The sequence below is a fragment of the Amblyomma americanum genome, chromosome 10 (genome assembly GCF_052857255.1).
Source record: "Amblyomma americanum isolate KBUSLIRL-KWMA chromosome 10, ASM5285725v1, whole genome shotgun sequence".
In the NCBI taxonomy this organism is placed as follows: domain Eukaryota; kingdom Metazoa; phylum Arthropoda; class Arachnida; order Ixodida; family Ixodidae; genus Amblyomma; species Amblyomma americanum.
In genome coordinates this window covers 88,065,637-88,085,772 of record NC_135506.1, presented here as the reverse complement: position 1 = coordinate 88,085,772, position 20,136 = coordinate 88,065,637, and the positions used below count along the sequence as shown (strand labels likewise).

At 44.1% G+C, this 20,136-nt stretch overlaps 1 protein-coding gene and 1 long non-coding RNA gene across 7 annotated transcripts in view; one reads left to right on the top strand and one right to left on the bottom strand.

The window, feature by feature from the left end:
• The window catches only part of LOC144106213 (uncharacterized), a 34,462-nt gene extending 26,943 nt beyond the window's left edge, over positions 1-7,519 (bottom strand). The window contains exons 1-2 of one of the 4 annotated variants that reach the window (XM_077638955.1): positions 7,335-7,519; positions 1,833-6,917 (exon numbers count right to left, since the gene is read on the bottom strand). In XM_077638955.1, coding sequence (XP_077495081.1) covers positions 1,833-1,890 — 58 coding nt within the window. In that variant the 5' untranslated portion in view covers positions 1,891-6,917; positions 7,335-7,519. Of the gene's footprint in view, positions 1-1,793; positions 6,918-7,218; positions 7,305-7,334 lie in introns of those variants that run through there. The other 3 variants (XM_077638952.1, XM_077638954.1, XM_077638953.1) reach the window with 3 other exon arrangements.
• Positions 7,520-8,310: 791 nt separating this feature from the next.
• Positions 8,311-18,428, top strand: LOC144106460 (uncharacterized). 3 transcript variants are annotated; one of them, XR_013309015.1, is made up of 5 exons: positions 8,311-8,361; positions 11,274-11,520; positions 14,094-14,174; positions 15,817-15,953; positions 18,299-18,428. It is a non-coding gene; the product is annotated as an uncharacterized LOC144106460 (long non-coding RNA). The 3 variants fall into 3 exon arrangements; XR_013309013.1 differs by lacking the exon at positions 8,311-8,361 and adding an exon at positions 9,373-9,647; XR_013309014.1 differs by lacking the exon at positions 8,311-8,361 and adding an exon at positions 10,244-10,341.
• Positions 18,429-20,136: the final 1,708 nt, after the last annotated feature.

Genomic DNA, 20,136 nt, shown 5'->3' with positions numbered 1-20,136 from the left:
TTGACTAAGTTCGCATTTTCTGCTGCTGATTCTGTTGTAGCAAATGCCGATATATGTGGAATTGGTCACTCTCTACATTACATTTATAGGTCAGTGGCAGTCCTCATACTACTCCTGGCACAATGGTGCAGCGGTTAAGCAATGCGCCACTGCCCCTGCAGGCGGTTGTTTCGAACATAGCTTGTGGGCTTGCGAGACCCAGGTTTCTCCTGCCGAGCAACCTCTCGCAAACAATCACTAATTTGACTGCTGCCCGCAAGGGTGGGCAGTTTGCTCAGAATCCGGTGGTCACGTTGTAATGACATCACAAGGTTCACACCGCGTCACATGACACACATGACGGTAGTCACCACCTCTGCTTGCACAGACCCTTTTAATGTCAATGTATTAATAACAATAAAATATCTGGGAGCCTCGTTAGTATAGTTAAGGCTATGGCACACTGTTCCGCTTGTGAGGTAATTCTAGTGCCTACTGTGGCTGTGCCAACTGTGGTGGTATTAGATTAATTCTGACTGAATCCGGCAAGCACACTACCTTAATGTAGTATAAAACAAAACCTACCACTACATACAACCTCTGTATGAAATTTTAGCCCGAAGAAATGTGCGATTAGACGAGACAATTTTTAAATTTTTTTTTCTGATTTATGCAACAGTCGGTGAATACCCATGAAAGCAGGAGACTAGACAGCCGTCGCCGTAGCTTAGTTGGTTGAGCACAGGACGTGAAATTCAGAGCTTGTAGGTTCAGATTCCACAGGTGGCATGTGATTGTTATTTCTTCTGCTTTGTTATCAGTTATATTTAAGTGACAAATTAATTGAGCTCTTAATCTCCAACGAATCAACACCAGAAATTGAAAAAAAAAACATTCCCTATGGTCCTTAGTTTTAGTGGCTATTGGCTTGCATCATGTTTTTCATAATGAGCCCCTCTTATCCCCCGCCTTGTCGGTGAAACACAAAGGAAGAGAAGGAAGAAAAGAGCACAACATTGCCCCACCCTCCGCAAACATATTTGCCAGCAACACTCAAAACTCAGTGCATCTCCGAGTAAAGATTCTATAAGCTGTTGCTTTGATGGCTACAAGATACACACCAGAACGGCAAACAAGAAAATCAAACTGGCCAGCAGTTCTGTTCCTTTCAAACTTCACGTCCATGACCATCGACCCTTTGAGATGCTACGTACACACAAAGTGAACTTGCAGCTTTTGCTGGGTGCGCTGCACCTAGCAGTGATTTCTGTTTGACATAAAATTCACATCATTCATGTCGCAAATAAAGTTTTTTTTTATGCCATATAGCAAACACAGAAAATAATATTTCATATAACAGTGAGGGGGCAGCACGTAGTCCACCATTTCTGCTAAGACATATTTTGCCACTAGAAGTACTATCATTTTTTTCACAATTTCAAGTGTTATGTGCACCTTCGAAATAAAATTTTTTTTTTATAAGATCCTTTGCGTGTTTACCTGATTAGTTGTGGCATTTCAATGTCGCTGTGGTGATCAAATGTGACACTCTGTACGAAATCTGGCATGTCCCTGCCAAAAAACAACTAAGAATATTGCATTAGAAAACTAACAAATTGTCATTAATATAGCCTGAATATATCATTTAGGTGGAGAAATATTTATTTTTAATGGAAGCAAAAATGTCGTAAAAACTGAAGAGTGTTAAATGCTACCTTTAGGTTGCATTCCAAGATGCTTTTGAGCAGAAATCATCGTTTAAAAATTCTTGTTCACATGAGCTGAAACACAAAGCTGAAGGTGGGGCAACGCACCATTGACAGAATGTAATTTACACAGCATTGGCTCCTCACCGGCCTGACTGTGCTGCTGGATCCAACTGGTCCATTCTGTGTCACCTTGGTACAACATCACACGCCCTGCATGCCCAACGCGCTCTTTTCTTTCAATTAAATCTGCATGGAAAAGGGTCACCTCAGTAATGGGAATGGCTTTCCCGTTTCACAACCCACCGACAACCAATTAAACATACACAAAACGCTTGTAAACCTGTCGGTTTCCTTTCTAGCCACGATTATTTACACAAGAACGGCAGCAAGAAAGGTGTTCAGCCATATTTTGCTCATAAGCTTAGCACAAGTGCATTTCCAGAACATATTCCCAGCTCGAGATAAACATGTATAGTTTCAGACAGAAGCAGAAAAAAAGCATACACACCTCATAAAATACAGTGTGAAAACATAAACCAAATTCCACAGCAATATGCTCTACATTCAATTGATTGCAAATATGTTTGGTTAACTGGGTGCAATGCTATGCTGACAAAAGTACCGCAAAAATATTGGGATATTAATGTCAGATTGGCATATGGGTACAGATACTACTCTTTTACAAAGCGCTTTACTTTGTAAGTAAAAATATTGTCCTGAGCTGCAGAACAAAAACAATAATTTAGTTCTGCGAGAACAGTCAGTAGCAACAAAAATATTTAACTTTTCTTAGACACTTTGCTAACTTGCAGTTTAGCTGCACTGTGTGAAAAGTTAGCACTTCACACTGCTATCTGACTAAGGCCGGCAGTACATCAACCTTAAGTGAATCTCAAAATGTGCCAGCGAAAGATCCACTGAACCTTAGAGCTATTAACCACTTTAACAAAATAGCACTAACAACAGGCACGCTCAAGAAAACCATTGAAGGAATATGAAGTGACCTTTGTCACTCTAAAGCAGTGCATAAAACAAAAACCCACACTGGTATATGTCACTTTCAAAAACTTATGAAAAGAAAGAAAACAAGAGAACCAACTGCTAAGTCGGCTACCATAGAAAAACATTCCGCAAAATGATGCACATGCTAAAACAGAAGAACAAAGAATTTCATTAAAAAGCACAATGACTGCAGGACTGCTTGTATATACCTCCACTGAACAAGTAAGAAACAACTGGTCCATGAAAAAGCACAGTAGCAAAGAGCTTCTAGCTACAATTTCACGCGAAACACTGAAAAAATGGGGGGAATGCCAATGGCCGCTAACACGAGCCAAACTATGTAAGAATTTATATGTGGCAGCGACAGCAAGCAAGCAAAATAAAACATGTAAAATTCTAGAAATACTTCTAAATGAAACCTGAAAAAAAAAAAAAAGATGTGGCTTGGAGTAAAACCAGCAAAGCAGCACAAGGCAATCACAAGAAGTGTAGAGTCAAAGTATTTCACGCAATAACTATGGCTGCAAGCAGAAAAACACTTCACATGCCATAAAATCGACATTACAGAGCATTTGAAGGTCCAATGGCACTCAGTATGAAGTGCTGTCTACCGTATAGAACTAAACAGTTCCTGCAAACAAAATGTATTCAATGTGAACTCTTCATGATGAGACAAAAGCAAACATGACTTAGCATCTGAAAATGGGTCACTGAGAAAGACACCACACTACAGATTTTAAAACAAAACACATCCCTGTCAAAACATTTAAGGCACACAGGAGGAGCAGGCCAACCCACAAGAAGTGTTAGAAGTAACCCAACACAATTTTGAGATGAAAGGCCACTGACAAATGATGTTCTCAGGTACTCATAAACAATCGGCGTCAAATGAAACATGAACAGGATACTTGTAATGCAAACACAAGAATACAAAAATATTAGCTGCTAGAGAAGAAATACAGGGAGGATGCATAAAGACTTCCATGAGGCACCTTCGCACCAGTGAAAATAAAATTAAGTACGCTAGTGTTCAGTGTCACTCATCTGCAATCTTTTGTTTTCCTAGTTATATTTCAGTTGTCTTGTTCACATTTAATTTGTTGCTGACAGTACAGTACTAGCATGCACTCAGTGTGCACAGTACATTACAATGTACAGTACTCATCACTATAGCCATGTGTGAGCATTCAAAAACCACATTAGTGTGCCATTTAGTACAAAACCCCGAATTTGCAATACACTGGAGGTGACAATGCTACACTGCAGAAGCATTGCCTTTTCACTGCTAAAACAAACCAAACATGACAAGAGTTACGTGTGACAAGAAATGCCTTTTCTAATAAAAAATGGAATTCTAACAACAGGAGCATGCTCCGAGACAGCTAGGTCACCAGGGGGGTTCAAAATAACACACAGGGTCACAGGACGGTCACTGAGAAAGCCTCCAAAGGAGCATTTGTGCAGGGTCCAGCCAGCAGCAATATTCTTGAAGATAAAGCCTCAGATAGCTAAGTTTCAAAATATGTGATAAAGCGATGCATGGTAGCGAGAAAACTGAAGAGCAGGTCATTTCAGAAAACTCAGAAGTGGGCTGCAAGCCAGACATGGTGTAGACATGGTGTGACGATGTGCCGATCTCTTCACAGTCTCCTGTGCTCAAAGTTGCTTGCCTGTCAGCTGTAGAACAGAGAAAAAACTCGTGAAAAGATGCTTTGAAATGGCAGTAGCAAGCACAGAAGAGGCTGAAATCGAGTGTGACACTGCTTTGAAGGTGCTCACTTGAGCAAGCCAGTGAGAAGAACAGATGGTAAGGCTTTCAAATTTTAGCCATTTGTTTGCTGCTTGCTGTGCTAAGCCTTGGTGTGTCTACTCAGTGAAGTGGGCAAGCGAAATTTGTTTCGGCTAGTAAGGAGTGTATCAAAACACTTAGGTGCAAATTAATGCAGCCTCACGGCAGAACTGAGTGGTTTCTAGATACATGTGAAAATGTCAATCATTCCACAAATGAAAGTTGAACACTTACGATTATAACCACAAACTTCACTTCCATGTGAAAAAGGAAAACAGCTTGTGAGGGCCAAGCTTTGCAATTTATAAGGAGATGAAACCTAGCTTACAAATTGATATGCTATTAGTGCCAAGAAAAAGTCATGCTGTTGCTCCACAAAAACAAAAAAATATCTACACTAAAACGATACATGCATAGCTATGTAGAGAGCCACACAATGTCATGATAATGATTTAAGACAGTGATGACTGCGTGTACAGATGGCCCCGCTAATGACAATGTTAAAAGGCCCGTAGCAGTCTTTGAACACAGTGCATCAACTGACCCAATCATTCATTAACTGGTGTGATCCCAATAATGGGTGGGCTCCCTTTACAGTCAACACATATTGCACCATGAATAGAGCGCTTTGGGAAACCTTTAACACACTTTGAAAAGTTGTTTGGTTGTGGAGCCAACCTTACAGTCTAAAGACACCAAATTTTTGCTTGCGTGTTTTTTTTTTTCCAATTCCAACAATGCATTAAACATTAGCATCACACAATGGTATTTCCCTAAATAATTTATAATTGAATTTCTCATTGATGCTCTTTTGGTTTCAGCAACCGAATGATCGCTGTGGTGCATAAGGAGTGTTTGGATCACATGAGACATGAAAAAAGCTGCAATGTAATCGCTGATATACAGTGTTAATTCACAGCAATGCTTAACCAAGTCTGTCTAAAATGTTGGAATAACAAAAAACAACGTATCAGTGTTTATATTGCAGTTTTTTTCGTGCCTCACATTTCTGACCACTTCTTAAACGTCACAGCCATCGTTCAGTTGATGAAACCGAAACAGCGTGTGAAAAGAAATTCAATTCTAAATAATTTAGTGCTAGTAGATGAATACCACACAGTGATCCATGCACTTTAATATTTTATGCATTACTACAGAAAAGAAAAGATGCAACTAAAATGAGATGTCTATATGCCTTTAAAAACATGCTACAGAAATTCGAGGAACGAATGATAGGGGGCTAGTTGGTACAACTATAGCAGCAAGTAATGCTCCAGGGGTATGTGGTGTCTCTGAACCTGTTTTCTGGAAAGCTTTTTGTAAAACCCTGCAATAGCAATAGCACATCACGTCTGAGGCAGCTAATCAGCTACACAAAGAATAAAAAGGCGCGAGAAATTCCGCAAGTCTTGAAGATACCTAAATATGACCCAGATTAAAGTGTTAGTGAGGTTTCAATCAATTTATATGATAAGGAAATAAAATTTGTGTTCAGTAAGCAGATTATGGTGGCGCATTTGACGGCTGCGAGCTAGTTGTGCATGTACACTGTAGGCTATGAAGGAGGCATTGCTTCAGTGGAAAGTCTGCATTTGTCCTTAGGGTATCTCATTTGCGTTTTGTCCATTGCATAGTTAACAGTTCATATGGATGCTACAGAAAATTCCTTGGGCCCTTGACAGGCATAAGTACTTAGGAGAGGAATCAGCTAACAATTAGTGGCCTAGGCAGCTTCAGAGCACTTATTCTACAATTACGCCTGCAAATTCCTTTCGTCATATACAGAACACATCTGACTACACAGTGATAGTTATCAATACATTCAGAACAAAAAGCAATTACTTTTTCAGTCAATGCCACTGATTGGAACATTGCTGGTACACATATACCTGCCCCTATAGGTTTACTATGCCCGTTGATAGTAGCCTGCAAGATATTCACGTGTTAATGCTCCACGTTCACAAATGTTGCTCCTCAGGTCCAGTTAACTATTGTGATGAAATCATTGTAGTTCTTTCAATTAATGTGAGTACTACTGCATGATTGCAAGTCGAACCCCCTATAACATCTCGGGAAAATAAAGCGGTAACCGCGCGCATGAGGAGATATTCTTTCGCGATACGTCGCGCGATGACCCGCCGTCGCCCATCGCTGCCGCTGGCGCAAACCGCACGAAGGGCCAGGACTCGGCGTTGGAGTGGCGTGTTTTCAGTGTTGCTCAATTGCGGCAGCTTCAGCGTTCAGTCATTTTGCAAAACGGATCGGACGTTACGCACTCGCTAGCTTTGGCTAGTATCGCACGGCACTTCCGCGGGCAATGGGCGAAATTTTCTGCAAACCCAGAACCTGGGCGCCACGTGCGACGCAATGAGCGACAGTGCTTCGGCGGCCCTCGGCTCATCGCGCGGCGTGTCGCTGCCATGCGGTTAGCGCTCAGCCTGTAACAATAGAACGCGATAGCATTATCCAGCGGCCGCCGCTTATTGCCAGCCGCTGTTGGCTGCCGCGCGTGGGCGTGCCCATGGGTACATTAATCCAAGATCAAAAAAGTGTTAGCTATCACTGGACTACTCGGCCACGCTTGCTATAATCGTCCTCACTAGCGCTGCCGTCGTGAATTAATTCTGCTGCAGTCCCATAAAACATCTCCGTGCGGCGAAATCCTGCACTTCACGCGAACAGCCGCATCACAACATCGCGTGTAACAGCTGAAAATTTTCCTCGCTGCAGCTGCTACACCTGTATCACCCGTAGCGAACGTCGAACTTGCGGCCCGACGCGCAGCTGTTCCTTTCTTCGGCGTAAAGAATGACAGCCATCTTGAATGTAGCCGTGAACAAGCGCCGTAAGCTTACCGGACCCGGAGCAAAAATGACGGCTGAAGATGCACTATTAAAAAATTGGCAGTGGCTTATGGTGAATTCCAATCGCAGGCCCGGAGCGGTCTGCACGCTCTGTGACAGAGCGCCTGAATCCGGCGCAGAGCGCGCGACATGAAATTGCGATTGGAGTACACTTGCTCTGGCCAGAGCATGTAGACCGCCGCTATCACCGCTTAAAAAGAACGTCACGCAAACTTCCGGTCGGATCCGCCGATTTCGGCGGAGCAGTCCCAACTGCTCCACGGAGCAATCTCGGCTCGGCAACCGCTCCCTGTCTACGATTGGAAGACGCGATCCGTGCCTCAGATCTGCGTTTGGAATACAGTTGCTCCGAAAAGAGCAGAAATCGTTGCTCCCGAAGTGCGCCAACTCTGCGATTGGAAGTAAAGCTAAATGCTAGGATATACAGTGTTGTGCGTTTTTATCACTGACACATTCAAAACTTTCCCCGCCTCAACCGCTGGCTCATTTGCGGTGAAACTGCACACAGAGCTTGCGTATTATGGTAACTTTTGTATCGTAGCAAGTTTGACAACGGTGCTTACTTAGTTCAGGCGCACATGATGTGAAAACTTGAGCGTCTACGAGAGATCGGCGAGCCAAAACCCACAGACGACACTTTTCGCTGAAAACCGGCAGTGGCGCCATCTGTTTTCGGCAGCGGGAAGCGTCACGACTAGGCCGCCGAGGCGAGCGTTGCAAGGAGCGCGGGCCCTTTGAATATGCCGTTCCGGCCATTTCGTCTGCTTCAACTGAAGCGCTTACAACATTTTCGGCTAACTGAGCGGGAAAAATATCAGAACAGCTGATTTAACGAGGCTTTACCTTTCAAAGAACATTGTTTGCAACGCTCGTCTCGGCGACTTTGTTGTAACGCTTTCCACTGTCGAAAACAGATGGCGCAACCGCCGCCATTTAGCGAAAAAGCGTCGTCTGCGGGTTTTGGCTCGCCGATCTCTCGTAGACGCTTACGTTTTCGCATCATGCACGGCTCAACTAAGTAAGTACCATTGTCAAACTTGCTACGATACAAAAGTTACCATAATACGCAAGCTCTGTGTGCAGTTTCACCGCAAACGAGCCAGCGGTTGAGGCGAGGAAATTTTTGAAAGTGTCGGCGATAAAAACGCACAATACTGTACATAGCGAGAGCTAAGGCATAGCTTGGTTAGCCTTGGTTAATCTTGATTGGAAGTCCAGGTTAGTTCGGCTGTCTAGCTATGTTGTTGCATTAAAGACGACACATAACGTGCCCGTCTCGCGGCGGCATATTCACGGCGTTTAGCCAGTCGTTCGGTTCCTCTGTTCGACTCGTTTCCTCTTCATCTCGTTCCGATGTCGATTCCAGGCCTCCTTTTGCTTAGCAGACTTGTCGCCGTCCATACTGCCGCCTCATCTGCGGTTGCGGCGCACGCGAGCACTGCTTTTAAATCCACCGACATCCGACACAGCTGGCGAAGCGAGCGCAACGACGAGGGAAGTGGTGTGACGTCATACCAAACAGCGGCGGTGGCGAGGCGTGCATGTGACGTCATGCCAGAAGGCGCGACGGTTGCTAGGCAACGGCTCAAGGCCTGTCTCTGCCTCCTCGGAGCAACGCCGCAGCGAAATCGCAAGTTCGTGGCCAGTACTGCTTTCGCTTTAAAAACTTGTAAAACAAGGCCGGTAGTAGCCAAATGCGTCAGGGCCAAAGAGAAACTACACGTGAGCGTCGTCGGCTCTTCCGTCAGCTACCGACATTCCCCGGCCCCGCTGCCGTTTCGAGTGGCATGGAGTGGTGCCGCCGCGATTGGAACAGCGGCCCTTCCATCAACTATCGTCACTCCCTTGAGCACAGAGTGCGCAGTTGAAAGTTAATAGTAGAGCGCCATCCCATCTATAGCCATGAGGGGGAAAAGGGGTGGGGAGGTGCTTATTTGCTGCATATCCACAGCCGCCGAGCGCGAGGAGGGGGTGCCGGTTCTGTGCGTTGACACAGCTGCTCAAGGCATAGAGTTTCTTACTATTAACTAGAGAGAAAGCTGGCGGCGTTGCACCTGTACCTCCATGGGCGCGCAAAGCATCATGGGGCAATGAGCTACCTGGTGCGGTGTGACAGTAGGTTTTTTTGAGGAACAGAGAGTGGCGTTACTGAGATATCCCATTCCAAAAACACTGCGGCGGCTGCTGTTCATGTGTGCGCGCTCACGGCGCACACGCGTGCTGCTTCAAAGATTGAATGTATCAGCTGCTCTTCAGGATCATATTGGAAATATCTGAATTGTGGTTAAGAGCGACACGCGGATGGTAAGCGCAAGTCCGCAGTTGATTTCTGAACTGTTATTCGCATGCTTTATTTCAGCCCGGGTCAGAGAAGGTTGCGTGCGTCAGTAGACATTGTCGGCGGTGATGGCGCATGAAGAAACATGCATATTTTTGATCATAGATCTCTGTTACAGTTCATGTATCTCTCTTGACCAGATGGGCTTATAACAGCTAGAATTCAGGAGGTGCTTGAAAGCGTTATCCCGTAGCAGCCGATGAGGTCTACCGTTTTCTTTTTCTGGTTTTCCTGAAGTTATAATTCACAGTAGTTGTTGTTGCCTCAAAAGCGATGGCACAGTAACCGTGCAGTTCGGGGGCATTTTTAACCCTTCAACATATTTATTTTTTGTAATGTGTTGCATGTTGAACGCACTGCTATGTTTATTCCTGTGTAGTTTAATCTGCAGTTGATTGCTTCATGCTTGAATTCAGGCAGCTTGTGGGCTACACGACCTCAGTCAGCATGCTTGGTCAAGCACTGATTTCCGCTCTTTTTAGCCTACTGAGGCAAAGGCTGATGCCAGTAAGGCTTTTGCCAGCACCCCAGCATTTCCCGGGGGGAACCACGAGGAGGCGAGAGCGGCGGGGTACAACGACGACCCCAGGGCTCGACTTCTCCTGCCCTTCCCCCCCAAAATTTTTTGCTGTGACCAGAGTGGCTACTTTGTCAGTCTAGGTAAGTGTCAAGGCAAAAAACATTAAAACACGGCACACAGTTACGTAGCAGGAACACCACACACTCGCGCAGTCACTCTTCTAACTTTGCAGTGTCATCAGTGAACAACGCGTAAACAATCGCACAAGCAGGGACCACTTCACAGCATGCACTCGGAGTCCATACAAGTGGCGTGGCATAAATGCCAGTTGTTACATCCATACAAGTGGCTTGCCATAAGTGCCAGTTGTCAGTTTTTACATCCATACAAATGGCTTGGCAGCAATGCCAGTTGTATCTAAACAAGCAAGCAAAATGTGCCCAAATGTGATGCCTTAGCTTAAGGACCTTTAAGGAGGAATGAATTATGAATGCTGCACACTCTGTAGTAACCTGTTGAACCTAAATCATTGTAGCTAGAAACAAACGCCCATGATGCAAAAAGGGTATGTGCTGACTGTCTTCACTGGTGTGCAAAAGCACGGGCTATCTCTCTGAGTCGTAATTCAATGTACTTCTTCTGCAGCACTCTTGTCAGGGTGATTACATGGCACGGATCCTCAGCGTATTGTGCACATTCTTGCAGTATAGGCTTTTGATGCTGAACAAATTCTCTAAAAGCTTTCAGTGTGAGTTCCTTTACACTGTGTGTTTTGACATTTGGTGTTATTTGCAGCATTCTTTCAGTATCATTAATTGCAGCGTGCACAAAGCAAGATGGCTCAATGAGGCCACCCTGGTTCTTAAGCAAGGTCAAGAGACTGCTTATGCTGTCAGATATGAGCAGTCCAGCGTAGTTGAGTGTGCTGCTGATGGCCCTGACTACGTAGCCACCTAAGCATTCAACGACTTTGCTTTTAAATTCACTTAACGCAAAGTAATGATGTTCAAGGAGTGACTGTGGCAGTGCAGCTGTTGTCACTTGAAATTCATAGGTGCTATCTTCCATGCAGGGCCTGATTGGTTGTCCTTGGCTCCTGGAGAAGCAAATGCCTTCCAGCTCTGTCGAGGCATTGCAGTTTTGTGAGGCAACCACAGCTGCATGAACAATTGTGCTCCGGTAGGCATGCCGGAACTGGGCAGATGATGGATTGTTGCTCCAGCTGCCGCGCTGCCTGATGCAGCTGAAGTACATTTCTAGGGGGTCCTGAGTGAGCCTCCTTGTGCAAACGTACAGGCAAGCAGCGTCGTGCGTAGTATGTGAGCAAAGCAATGTTTTTTAATTTATTTACGAGCTCATGTGCCTTTTGTGAATGCCCATATCCTTTCTTTGAAATCTAATGTTTGATGAAAATTTATCTCATCGGGTAGAAGATTCATGTATTAAAAAAAGCGGCGCCGACCAAAGGTTGCTGTTAGTACAAAGATGTTTCGGCTTCCATACGGAACCCTTGAGTGATCAAGGCCGAAACGTCTTCGTATTAACAGCAACCTTTGGTCGGCACTACTTAATACATGAATATCCTTTCTTTCATTTATCCCTTTATGTCCTTTAATTCTCAACCTTCGTGTGTAGGGTAGCAAAGTGTGTATGAGGTTGGTTGATTTTTGTGCCGTTATTTTCTGTTCTGTCTGTATTTCTGTGTATGTGAGAGACAAGTCGTGATTGACATCGAAAACACCTGGCTGAGGGCTGCTCCCCCAACTTGGGAGCCGATAATAGGAAAAAAATTGGCGCACACTAACTGCACTTCACATGTGCACACATTGCCTTGCGCGGCACACTCCTAGAGGAGTTGCCAGGCAACGATAACTGTCTGCTACAGTGCTCATTTTTTCTAGGCACACTGTTTTGCAGCTGTGCCATTTGAAACAGCTTTCACACACCTGTACTTCGAGTGGGTGACAGTGATCAACCATAGAGTGCTGCTGCCTGCACAGCTCAGAAGATCATAATGTAAGCCCGCTTGGGCTTGTAGTGTGAGTTTGTGGTGTGTGGTGTGAGATAGTGGTAAGAGGGAAAGTAGAGGAATTCAGGATTGGGCTACAGAACAGATGTTCGGCTTTAACTGAGAAAGATGATGTTAATGTTCAAACAATGAATGATAATCTCACTGCTATCATTACAAGAAGTAGGTGGTAGGATGGTTCGACAGCATAATGGCAAGCTATGTCAGGAGACGAAAGATCTGATTAAGAAATGCCAAAGCATGAGGGCATTTAGCCGCGGTGACAAAATAGAACTAGCAAAGCTATCAAAGTTAATAAATAAGTGCAAGGTAGCCGACATAAGGAAGTTTAATATGGAGAGAATCGAGCATGCTCTGAAGAACGGAGGTAGCCTAAAAACGGTGAAGAGGAAACTAGGCATAGGTAAAAACCAGAGGTATGCGTTAAGAGACAATGAGGGCAATGTCATCATCAATATGGATAAGATAGTTGAAGTAGCTGAAGAGTGCTACAGAATTTTATACAGTAGCCAATGTAATCAAAACGTTAATGATAGAGACAGTAGTGCACAGAACTGTGTCATTCCACTGGTAATGAAAGAGGAAGTAAAGAGAGCTTTAGGAGCAATGCAAAGGGGAAAAGCAGCTAGTGAGGATCAGGTAGCAGATCTGTTGAAGGATGGAGAGGAGCTTGTGCTAAAAAAACTAGCCACCCTGTATATACAATGCATTATCTCAAGCGTACCAGAACCGTGCAAGGACTCTAACATTATCCTAATTTATTAGAAAAAAGACGCCAAGGACTTCAAAAATTACCGACCGATCAGCTTACTGTCTGTCGCCTATAAGGTATTTACTAAGATAATCGCTAATAGAGTCAGGGCAACCTTAGACTTTAATCAACCAAATGATCAGGCAGGGTTTCGTAAAGGATACCCACAATGGATCATATTCACGGAGCACATATGGCAGGTTCTCTCAGTGCATGAATGGCAGTTTACCAAATGCCTCAAGAGAAAATTATACAACAGCTGTACCTTCGTAATAAATAGCTATGTAGTAAAGTTATTGCCAAGTATTAAGTTATAATGAGTATAATTTCATTGTGGGTATCATATATCATAGGACCAGTGGTAAGTCTAGTCACTGCCATTTACATGACACACAAAAAAAATGATCTACCAAACAGTACAAGAAATCAACATGTGCGCATGAAATTTTGCACTGTGCACAGAGTCAAGAGTGTCAGTTAGCTATTGTGTGGATATACAGCGTGTGACTATAGCATAGATGTGTACTCACTCGCATAGTTTACCATCAAAAGAGCGCGTTTGCCAGCTGTGACACACTCTTTAGCGTGAATGCAAGTGCAATCACAGACATGCGCCTGCCATCTTGCACTACTGGACTCCCATCTGGTAGCTGAAGATCCATCAGTTCTTTGCCTGTAGCCTGAATTACCTCTCAATGGTACTGCAATGTTGACGGCCGCAATGGTGCCTTGAACCCTTTGGCAGTTGGGTTGCAAGAATTTAAAAGATCAAATGTCCTGAAAAGCAGTGGTAGTTACATGATTAGCTTACTGCATGTTCTTGCACATCAATGCAAGCCGAAGGAATTATCCATGTACCTGCAGCATAAGATGACGAATATGCGGTTTTATTTTCAGGTGTCTCGTTTCCCCAAGCATTTGTGCACAAAGCACATTCACAGAGAGGTTAATGTGTATTACGAAGTGCAGGCAAGGCCCAAGTTATGCTTAAATATTTGCAATGCATCACTGGAATTAACCTTAAACAGTCGCGTTCTCAATGTCCCAGTGACGCAAGTTTTGTGGAGTGTTGTCCCCTGAGGTGCTTCACCCAGAGATTGATCCTTTTGTAGGTGGTGGCACCTGCGGCACCATGTCATGCTTTCAGCCATAGGAGGACCAGAAGAGGGTTTGCTGAAGTGAGCATAACTGAGGTATGTCTGACTTCTGGCATATAATCTCTTATCGTACCTGTGCACAATGTAAAGTAAACTCTGTGATTGCATTTTATATATTAGCATATAGCATAGAGACTCTTTACAGGCTTAAATAGCTCAGAGGGAGTTAGAATTGTTTCTGATACAAGTGCCTGTAAATAGGTCGTTGAGATCCTGTAAAGACATTCACAGGGGTTTCAAACAACAGAGAGCTATTTACAGGGATATTCCAACAGTGTGTTTCAAAGGAAATAAAAAAAATGGCCGTGGCTTAGCTTGGTTAAGCCTGGAGATTGCGAAGCTTCTCGTTCTTCTTCCGTCTCCGCAGCTCGCTGATGCTTCCTCTTTGCATTCTGCCAAGCTGCCTTGTTCGTAGGCACCATCGTAACATCTGGCTGTATGACTGCCTTGGCGAAAGGAGCGGAGCTGTTTTATACAGCTGGTGTGACGTCACTCTGACCGTAGCGCCCCTGGTGAGAGGAGTGGGAGTTAGGCCACCGTTGGTGGCTACCGCCTCGCCTTGCGACGGCGTGAGATGGGGCCCTGTTTTTACACAGCTGGTGTGACGTCACACTGACCGTAGCGCCCCTGGTGAGAGGAGCGGGAGTTAGGCCGCCGTTGGTGGTGGCTACCGCCTCGCCTCGCGACGGCGTGAGATGGGGCCCCGTTTTTACACAGCTGGTGAGACGTCACTCTAGGTCACGCGGTGTGACGTCACGCAGCGAGGTCACGCTAAAGGTCAATGGTGCCTACCACCGCCTCACCACGGAACGGGCTGAAGTGCGACCTAAAGTAGTATTGCTTCGCAATAAAAATGAACACTGTACAGAAAGAAATGAGTGAAAAAATAATTCCACTTTAACAGATCAGACTGAAATATGAATCGAATAATTGTTCGTCCCGATTGATTCAGGCAAGCAATATGTACTGATATTCGTTCCATACTGTATGAATACTCCATGCGAGATGCACAGTTGAGTGATCCCTCAAAGTGTGTGATGTGACATTCCAGTCCGATGCTATCACCTCCAGGGAAAAGTGGTAATACATGCCTACCGGTGCAGTCATTAAAGCAATGCTGGCCGAGCACAGCTGCATTTTGCATTTACCCAAACAAGCTCTGCCAGTTGCTAGACTGTGTAAGCGTTTTGTTTTGGGCTTGTTTCGCACACGCAGAGTGTTCGGGTTCATAACAACATTAATTGCACATTGATCTCGCAGGTGATGGAAACTGCTATCTTGTGATGCAGTTGCTAGTGCGGCATCCTGTCACAACCACGGAATTTGTCGGCCAAGCAACAAGTGCTTACTCTAATACTCTAAATAGACGAGTTGGGCAATGAGCAAGGTGTTCATTGTGTTGAAGCACCAGAGCTGTAATAGTGCACTGGCATGACGATAGTGCCATGCCTGCTTTGTGTGACGTAACCCGGATACAAATCAAGGACTCATGCAAACAACAGCCTTCCTATTTCACTAGAATTGGTGTTAGTTGCTGTACACTGCTGCTTAAGGTTGCCACTTAGTATGAAGCCATTATGCCTCAAGATTTTTTGCATTTGCACTTTTGTCGCCATTTGTCAATGATCACTGTCTTATTTTTCTGTTGGCATGCTTTCCCTTGAATTTATATTTTCAGATCCAAAATATTTTCCTTTCGGACATCTCCTTGACCCGTACAGTCTGTGGATACAATCAGAAATACTTAAAACATTTCCAGCATTTCAGGAACTGTCCAAGTCATGACCCTTTTAGCATTGAGAATTATGCCTCAAGGTGAGTAAAAACAATATCTTAATGATTTATGTCTTCTTGTTCCACATGTCATGGGTCATGTAGGGGTTTTGCATACCTTATGTCCTGAAAATGCCTCACGCATTAACTTAACCGTATGCCATTCTGCACAGTACTTTACAAAATAAATGCAAATCAGCCAATTGTAGGCTTTACCAATCAACCATGATGAGAAACTTGGCCATGCCACTGTAGTCAGCAAAGTCCGGCAGCTGCATCCTTGAGGCATATTCCAGTGCCTTGCTCACAGAGCTGCTGAATGTTTGTGCGGCGAGTTGAACTTTCATCCCCTCTTAAAGGAACCAAAAGCAGGTATGTAGAACTAGTGCTGGCGACATTACAAGGAGCCACCTCACCTGTCGACAGTACTCGATGTGGGCTTTTGAAAGTTTGTTGGCTGCACGTAGTCCTTCCTTGTCCTGCAACTGGTGGAGGCACACAATGTGCTTCCACTGGATAGTCTGCGGAGTAGAGGGACGCAAGGTCTTCGGTTAGATTTACAGCCCAGCTAACTTTCTTGCCATTTACCACCTTTGTTGAATACTAAAGGTCTTATTAGGGCATTTTTTCTTTTCTTGAACTGCGGTGCATAAAAAGAGCAGCATGTAATTTTACTGCTGCAGTATCCTAAAGCAATCACTGTAAAGCAAACTTTAAATCTTAAATAATCTGCTGTGCCCGTAGAAGTTTTCGATACTAGAAAGTAGCCATCCTGCGGTGGCTCAGTAGCTGGGGTACTACTCAATTACAGAGTCGAGCGACTAGTGGCCGATTCCAGCCATAGCGGATTTGTTTCAACGGAGGCGAGATGCAAGACGTCTTTGTACTGTGCGCTGCCAAAGCATGAAAACAATTCCACCTGGTCGAAACTGTCTGGAAAGCTCTGCTAAAGTGGCTTTCTTTGAGTCACTTCGGGAGATTAAACTTCATAAATCGTGACTTAAGCGGTGCAGCGGAGGTGATCTTTGTACAGGGATAGTTGAGTACAATAACCTCGCTGTGGGGATGTTAAGGGAGAAAGTGCAGATCACATGGCGGAAATCACAAAAAAATTTGATTTTAGAAAAGTAAGCTTTTCGGAATCTACAAAATTACTTCTACGCACTGAAATATTTCAATCACAAGCTACTTCTAAATGTTCCAAATAAATATATGGAGAGTGTAATATAGACGGGTAGCATATATTGTTATGTGACAGCCTGCTGAAGTATGAGACGAGATGACTGATGGCAATGAGATGGTTTAATGGCGGTGGGCCTAGCGCGAGTGCTCCGTCTCGGGCCACTGCCAACTTCGTCTTCTTCGTCACAATATGCTAGTTTAGAACTTTCAGGCTTGTTTTCTCGAAACTTAGTTTTACGCTTATCACCTCGGTCATGGAAAGCATAGCACAGCAATGGATACATGGAGTTAAACGACGTTTGTTTTGCTGCACTTGAGAATATAAGCTTTGTATCAAGATATACTCAGATTTACCTTCTAGGCTTGCATTTATTTTAATAACTAGTAATTAGGCCACAATACATCCTGAACATTACGAGATGCATACTATGTCCTTTTAAAAAAGGCAAGTGAAATTAAAAAAAGAGAATGCCTTGATTTAAACTGTGCTTTTAAGAAAATATCCAAAATATCTACTGACCCACAGCTCGTCTTGTCCTGCTAAGTTTTCCACGAGCAAGAAATGTGTATACAACGTATAAACCATGCTAAAACAAAAACTATTGACAATATCACTGAAATTTTAGATCTGATTGCTTGCTGCTATTTCAAGCCATTGTGCTCAACTTCATCGCTCCAAGTCAAAGATTAGAAAAGTCCACCTGCGGTCCCCTCTTCCCCCCTCGCTCGCGTGTAGTTGCAGTTACCTTATATCTTGCCTTATATAAAAGCAAGTGATAAGCTCAATGAGAGCAGATTTAAAATTGCTACGCTGTTTCCACAGGCCATTTTTTCTGAACAAAATAGCCGACTATCAACAACTTTTGGATCATTACATTCTTTTATTACTGATTAATGACTGTCAATAGAACAGTTATATCTGTCTCCCTATAAAGCATTAGTCATTATGTGAAGTGATTACAATGAGTGCTACCACTTTCATGCTTTGTTGTGTACTATTTTCCATGATGTCAATCGTGGTTTTTAAATTCGAATGAACGAAAAAATTTTCCCTTGGCATAAAATCAAAATGTTTACCTGCTGTACACTTTTACTTTCAGAGCAGCCACTGCCTTTACGATATATGCTTTAATAGCCCGGTCTTGACATATTAACAAAGGCATGTCACAGTCAAGGGCTTCATATGGTGGTCTTTTATCTTTCAGACATCCAAGCGTACCGACCTATGAACAGCCGGCCATTTAATATATTTTGGAGGCATTACATGTGCTGTTTTAACATGACAACATTAAGGGTCTCGTTCTGCAAATAAAATTCTAGCATCGTTGTTGCTGACATTGTGAGCGAAGAAATCATGGCCATGCCTCTCGTAGTAGGTACGTGACATGGCCAGGCACTGATTGGTCAACGGGTTTGATGGCATCACAAGACGACACGACCTGGCCGAGTTCACAGGAGATGGGATTCGAACCCAGGTCCCTTGGCATTCCCAGTCAGAAACTCTGCCCCTAGGCCACAGGCACATTTGCACAGGATCGTTGAAGTGGTGCTTTATATCTATGTCGGGTGGGCATTAATATATGGTAAATTATAAATGTATGGCAAAGAGTATGTGCAACATAATAGAGGCACAAATGAAGAGATTAGTCTCTGAGCGAGTAATAAAACGGATGTACGAATCCAAGGATCTGCTATAGGAGCTGCAGAAGAGAGTCGTTAACGCTTTAGAGTCATACTATTAAAGGCAGCCGGAGCTACAATACCCTCCAAATTTTTTTTTTGTTGACAAGTGATTACACTTTTAAGTTTCCTCATTGTTAAAAACTAGTATTCCTTAGCCCATAGCTGCTGCTGACCAGAGCACCTTTGTCACCAAGCAGATTCCTCAGCAGCTTTATACCATGGCAGGCATCAAACAGCATGAAGACTTTTTGCTGCTCATTTTCTGGGTGAAAAAAAAGGTCTTCAGGTCATTGTATGATTGCTGGTGGACCTGGCAACCAAGCAGCTTTGCCATCGACACATTTGCGCTGAGATAGTCGCACACAACAGCCACTACTGTCAGCCCACACTCTGTTATGCAGTGTACAGCGTTGAGAGAGTTCTTGAGTACTTCACCAGAGACCAGCATTGAGGAAGTAGCCAAATGTCATCTTCCACGGTGATGCTATGTCAACCACCATGAACACAAGCGCTTCTGTCGCTAACGGCGCATCAATGACATTATCAGTTTCCGGAGAGTGGCCCAGGTCTACATAACCAATGAGATGGCTGCTGGAAGCGTCAAGCTCACAAGCCTTTCTTATGCTCATACCATCAAGTACAATGGAGCACAGGTGCTCCCGCGACTATTCTTGCACGTTTGGCCTTTAAGTCGTTGAGAACTTCAGCAGTGAAGCCTGACCAGCCGCTGACTTGTACCCACTGCCTGATAGATAGCCTGTACACTGATCATATAGGAAACTGTACGCAAGTATGCATATGCCCGTGTAGCATGGTATACAGTGTGGAAGAAAACTTCATCTCATCGGTATACCTTCTGCGACAGGAATGTTCTGTTGCTGCATTTTCACCCCACCTCTGTAAAATCTCTTGCGGCAGATTCCGAAACTCTGCAATCTTTTTTCAGCTTCTTGTGAAAGCAAATTTTTCTCCATCTCCAGAATGACATTCTGTAATGTTGCACTTTTTTGTTCGTATCTGGCTGTTTTGCGGTGCAGCACTTTCATTTTTTTCCGGGCAGATGTAACAGTTTGCTCAAGCAGCTTCACCCTGTCCTCGGTTATTTCTCGGCTGTATGCATGCTCATGCTTTACTGCCGATAGTTGTTGTGCCACTGGCCCGGAGATTTCAGCATTTGGCTGGTCTGTTCAGCATGATGGTGGTGTTTTCTCTCTGTGGGACCGTGTCAGCACATCCACTGGGTTGCGGTGCTTCCTGGGAGAAATAGACATGGTTGTTCAACTTGCTTGTGCGGCATTGCCACACATCTTTAAAGGACTATAGACACCCAATTTTATTGCGTGTTTTCTTCTGTCAAACA